Source organism: Cenococcum geophilum (assembly GCF_001692895.1).
Source record: "Cenococcum geophilum 1.58 unplaced genomic scaffold K441scaffold_33, whole genome shotgun sequence".
Taxonomy (NCBI): Eukaryota; Fungi; Ascomycota; class Dothideomycetes; order Gloniales; family Gloniaceae; genus Cenococcum; species Cenococcum geophilum.
In genome coordinates this window covers 475,052-481,051 of record NW_027137591.1, presented here as the reverse complement: position 1 = coordinate 481,051, position 6,000 = coordinate 475,052, and the positions used below count along the sequence as shown (strand labels likewise).

General features: G+C 40.1%; 2 protein-coding genes across 2 annotated transcripts; both read left to right on the top strand.

Moving 5' to 3' along the window:
* The first annotated feature begins 3,277 nt into the window (after window positions 1-3,277).
* Window positions 3,278-3,860, top strand: K441DRAFT_727127 (uncharacterized protein). The gene has a single exon (XM_067654157.1). It carries the CDS (start codon window positions 3,358-3,360, stop codon window positions 3,682-3,684), a length of 327 nt encoding a protein of 108 aa, XP_067501644.1. The 5' UTR covers window positions 3,278-3,357; the 3' UTR covers window positions 3,685-3,860.
* A 144-nt stretch (window positions 3,861-4,004) lies between these two features.
* Window positions 4,005-4,484, top strand: K441DRAFT_727123 (uncharacterized protein; the record flags this gene model as incomplete). The annotated part of the gene is made up of 1 exon (XM_067654156.1): window positions 4,005-4,484. A coding segment is annotated over exon 1 (162 nt), but the record flags the coding sequence as incomplete, so codon positions are not given.
* Between the last annotated feature and the right edge of the window lie 1,516 nt (window positions 4,485-6,000).

Below are 6,000 nucleotides of genomic sequence, written 5' to 3'. Positions count from 1 at the left end.
ACCTAAGGCCTTATTAGGGGTAAGCCCCTTTAGGGCCGTAATAATATCCTCCTTCTTAACTACTTTCTTTACTATTCACGGCTCCAGGTATACAAACCCTAGTATATTACTAAGGTCCGCCTTTACTGGCAGCGGAAAGAACTACTCTATAAGGATAGTAGCCTTCTCCTTATTATTATAGTATAGGGTCTCCTCTCCTAGTCTACTAATAGGAGGAAACTATAATAGGGCCTTTGGCTTCCCGTCCGCTATACGCGCCCATTTTACTATCCTCTATATCCCTTTAGGGTTATTTATTAGCTTTTTAATGGTTCTCCTCTATAGTTTATTAGCCTCTTATCGAATTGCCCTTTTCTTCTTATTTTGTGCAACTCTATAGTTAATCTAGTTAGGCACTAACCAAAAGACCTTTTACGCCTAAAAGGCCTATTAGGTTTCCTTTACCACTTCTATATATTCCTTTAACTATACTTTAGAGGCTTGCGGTAAGGGCCGCGCGTTAGGTACTATTTTTACTATAGTGTTCTTAATTACTTAGTATATAGCCTCCGCTAGTGCGTTTAGTTTATCTCTTATGCTATATAGGAGTCTATATAGGGGCTAGAGTCAGCCCTCTAGCTCGCTCTATACCACCTTCTAATTGGCCTTCTTCTATAGCGGTCTCCTAGGTAAGGGGGGCCCCTTTAGCATCTCTATATCTACCTCCATAATAATAGGAAAGTGGTCGGACCCTATATACTAGCGGTCTTATCTTTAACTTTATAGCAGCCTATTAGTAATCTAGGGGGAGGTAAATACTAAGTCTAGCGTGCTCCTTAACATGCCCTTTACCTACGTCTTTATACCCGCCTTAATGGCTAGGCTTAGGCTAGCTACCTCTATAGCGCGGATAAGGTTATCCACCGCGTTATCCGCGTATGTTACTATTACACCCCCCTAGAAGGGGTGGTATAGATTAAAATCACCTAACAGTATATGTTCTCCTTTAGCCCTTAGTAGCTCTAATAGTATACGGACACTACTGTTCATCTATTAGGGGTTATAAATATTATAAATCTAGATAGTCCTCTCACAGCCCTCTAGCTTAATTATGTATACATCTGCTAAGTAGTATATAGGCGCCTACTTATTTGTGTTAATAGCCTTATTTATATAAAAGCAGACCCTTATATTGCCTACTCCCGTATATACTAGGTAGTAGGATTTTATAGTATATATTATATTTCCTTAGTCCCTCTACTACGGCTTCTAAATAGCTAATATATCTAGCTAGGGGTCCGCCTACTCTACCTCTTATAGAAAGTAGAGCAGTACGCCGTTTCTACTGTTATTAGTATTATACTATATAATTATAAGTATTTTCCGGTGTCCTAATATAAGAGATCTATACTGGCCTCTGAGTTAGCTAAGTCAGTGCCCTTTAGCGTCCATTTGCTTCCTTATAACGCAGTTTTAAAGCCTCTAGATACCTTTCTCCGGATTTAGGCTTCTGCTTCCACCTCCGTATTAAACTCTATATTTAGTAGAGGCTCCTAGGTTACTAGGATTTAAATTAGGGCGTGTATACTACTATATAGTGCTATTTAGAGTGTTAATTAGAGGGTCCTTTAGCCCATTTCCTTCCTAAAATAATTAAAAGTCTACAGCCAGCTGACCTTTTAGGGGGCTTCCTCTACCTATATAGAGCTCTCTTACATAACTGTCTCCTTTAGCTTCCTTTTCTTAGCTCATTATAAGGCCTCCTTAGTAGTAATCTTGTATTATAATTGTAATTACTATCTACTTATAGGTGCCTTATAGGTGCCTACGTAGTGTATTAGCGTATAGGCCCTAATTACTGCAGCCTTCTCCTACTATATCCGCTTAACACTATACGCCCCATTCCATACCTTATAGTCTGCTTTACAGTTAATATACTTTTTAGGTAGGTCTCCTATACATTCACTAGTATTATATTACCTAGCACAGTATCCATATTTAGCTTCTCTTCTGTAACTCTTAGCTATATAATTAAAGCCTTAGCATTTAAAGCACTGCGTTACTAGAAATATTATCTCATACCTTATAACTAGGTAGTGGTCTCCTCCTAGGAAGAGGCCCTAATTGAATAGCGCATTTACTAACTCTTCTAACTGTATACCCATAATAAGTAACGATTTAACCTTTTGTCCCGTTCGGACTCTTCCTAGCCTTTTCTACGCCAGCCTTTCTACTATAAGCCCCGCTATAGTACAGTTCTGCTTTATTATATCTTCTATTATCTGCTTAGCCTCTAGGCCTTAGATAGCAAGGCTTATAGGTACCATATAAACCTCTACTAGTACTAGCGGAATAGTTAGTATAGCAAAGCGTCTAAGGACCTTCGTCCACTCTATTTCTTATAGCAGCCTATCTTTTACGTCTTTATCCGCGACGTACGCCCTAACGTCACCACTTTATAACTTCTTTACGGCCTATATCCTATAGGTGTCTAGGGGTCCTATAGCCTAAAGTTTGTATACTAGGGCTTAGCTATTCTACTTTAAGGTTTCCTTATAGTCGGCGGCGTTGCCTATATAGATTATAATCTCATATACATCTATAGGTTTATAGGCAGCTTGTCTTATAGCTTAGGGCATTATAGGTATGGCAGCGATATATACGTACAATAGCGGGCCTATAGACGTCGGTCCGCTCTTTATAGCCATCGTTGCGGCCTTCCTAAGGGCGCCAATATCTATTTAGATTGCCTTTATATCCTAGGCATATTGCTCCTAGGTTCCTTAGGTCCAGATAAGCTCCGCTAACATAGCGAAGGCTATCCGGAGGGTTATAATCGCGGTAGTAAGGAAGGAGAGCATAGTGGAGCGCTCCTCGTCTATATTAAGAGATCGTTTCTATAGTGCCTACTAGGTTTATTCTGCGGTTTATATAGTCTATAGAACGCGTTCTTAAAAGGCGCGCTATTTAATTGGGGTGGTTAGGGTGGTTGGGGTTAGGGGTTTATTTGTTTATTATAATCCGGTTTTAGGGGCTGTATATTAGAAAACACCATATATACCTCCACTAACGCCGAATTGGGGTGTGTGGTTTTGATAGGAAGGGTCTCTGCAGTCCTCTGGAGCTCGTGGGAGCTCTGTAGGGCTTGTTTCGCAGGTTTCTTTAGCGGGCGATTGCATTGTGTGAGTTGTGTAACAACGTAATAATAACTATCCGCCCCACGGACTATTCGCTTACGCTCATAGTCCTACGCAGCTCAACGGAACACCGAGCTCAACGGAACGTTTACCCAAGATCAAGCCTCACCTACTTCCTCATATAATTGAATCACCACAACCATGCCTACAGAATCTGAAATTATTGAGATACGCGTGCAAGATGCACTTCGTGAGTTATCACGCATGGAAATACCCAATATTTGATTGGCAGCCCGCCTATATAACGCGCCGTTTAAACGTGTCTATAACCGCGTTAACGGCATCAAAAGTAAGATGCAGAGGCCTGGCAGTAATAAGATGCTTAATTAACACCAAGAGGCTATGCTCCTATCCTATATCGATTGAATGGACCGCCTTAGAGTCGGCGCGCTGTTCCACTAAGTCCATAATTACGCGCAGCGTATCCTTAAGCTCCATGCGCCTAACAACACCAAACCACCTACTCTTAGACGCGACTAGACTAAGAGATTCCTTAAACAAAACCTAACAGTATATAAGGTTAAGTAGAAGCCTATAGAGATTAATTAAGCTGCTGTAAACGATCCTACCACGATATAAGAATGGTATACTTTATATAGGAATACGAAGGAGTAATGGGGTATTCTACTATGCGACGAATACAACTTTAACGAGTCTGGATTTTGTATTAGAATTAGTAGCAGCTAGTGGATAATTACGCGTGTATTAGACACTAAGAGGATATACTTAGCCAGCGAAATAAATTGCAATTTCGCGTCGGTGTTAGAGGCTATATCTAGTGATAGAGTTATACTTACTCTAGTAGTTATTATTAAGGGCTAACAAATTATATATTAATACCTTAATAATATAAGTATACCTAGCAACTATATGCTAGGCGCTTAAACTAAAGGCTATTTAAATGACGACCTCGCGTTTAATTGGATTCAGCACTTTAATAGGCAAAGCGCTGCTTAACAGATGGGTGCGCATCAGCTGCTATTACTAGATGGCCATAGTTTACACCTTATAAAGGAATTTACAGAATATTGTGAGGAGAAGAATATCCATCTATTAGCTATTCCGCCCCATATAAGCCACTTTCTGTAACCGCTCGATATTGTTCTCTTCTAGCCGTTTAAGCACTACCATAGACAGGCTGTTGAGATGGCTGTGCAAACAGGCTACACAAACTTCAACACTGTTAAATTCCTTTACGCTCTGCACCAAATTTGTATAACTATATTTAAATCCTTATCTATCCTATTAGGATGGGTAAAAACTGGCCTTATTCCATATAATCCTGAGGTTGTATTAACTAGATTGCGATGTTAAATAGCTATAGTGCGTCCATCTACGCCACCACCTACGACACTATAGCTACCGCGGCCACGACCTATAGTGCTACGAACACCTGATACACCGCGTAGCTTACAGATAACGATAAATTAGGTTCGCAGCTTTATTATTTAGCAGCCTAATAGGGTAAGGAATCCTTTGTTAATGCTTTACAAGAGCGCCAGGAAGAATGCCGTGCTTCGCTTATTAGCAGAGGAGGACCTATATTTAATGCAGGCAGCAGTACGCGCCCGCGTAAAGCGTTAAAAGACCGACCAACGGGTTGTTTAAAAGGGAGGCTTAATATCTGCAGTAGATGGACGGCTTAAAGTATTATAACGAGTTCAAAAGGAAGCAGAGAAGGCAGGTAGGGCGGCTGCACGTGCGGTGAAGAAGTAGGCAAAGGAGGACGCTACACAACGTGCAGAGGCCTCAGACTCGTAATATTTGGCAGGATTGTAGCTAGGCTATTGCTCAAGGTGCTCCACCAAGGATTTCTGTATATATGTAGCCTACGTAGAAATCTACGGCTTTAAAATTATGTGGTGGGGCTCGTGTTCCGTTGAGCTCGGTGTTCCGTTGAGCTGCGTAGGACTATAAGCGTAAGCGAATAGTCCGTGGGGCGGATAGTAGAGTAGTTGCCTAATAAATTAACTCTAATTATATTCTAAGAATTATTATAAAGAGGAACCACCTAGGTAAGGATTAAGGGTCCTTAAATACACAACCGTACTCCTATAAAATCCTCTTTATATATAATATATATATTATACATATTATATATATATTCCCCTTATATACTATATATACTGCGTATAATATTATATAACCTTAGTTACTATTCCTTATTATATAGCTCTATTAGCTCTATTTTAGACTATACCTAAATTAACTAACTAGCTTCTTCCAACTCTTCTTTAAGTAGTTGTAATATTATACTTAAAGCGTCCGTAATACCATCTTCTTCTTTTTTATCTTCGCCTTTAAAGATTCTAAATATTTCTAAGTTGTTTACTAGAGGTATAATATCTGTTTAATTAATTTAGTTAATATTATTACTTATTATACCTAAAGCTCTTTCTTCTTTATAAGCGCAACGTCATACTTATACTATTGCTGCAATATTATCTCTTAGTAAGTGTCTGTACGAGCGAGCAGAATTTGGAGGAGCAATCACGTGAGGCAACTACGTGAGCTAAGCGAGCTCAGGAACCCCTTAAATTCTACCTATCTATGTACAATAGAAAGAACACGAATGAATCAAAGAACCTGTTACCTTATATTGCAATTGCAGTACCCCCCCCCCCCGGGTGATACTGACACTGATTAGTTGATATCACAGATTAGAGCCCGGTGTTATTACGAAGAGAGACAACACGCGATTGCTCCTACTAAGGCCCGTCGATCACGTCGCGTTTGCTAAGGAGAACCCTTCCTACTAAGGCCCTGGGAACTTAAAGAACCGACTCCTACCAAGGCTTCGTTCGGTTTGCGTCTATTACGCAAA

Coding starts and splice junctions, on each gene's coding strand:
- K441DRAFT_727127 (XM_067654157.1), top strand. CDS start 3,358: ATGCACTTCGTGAGTTATCACGCATGGAAATACCCAATATTTGATTGG.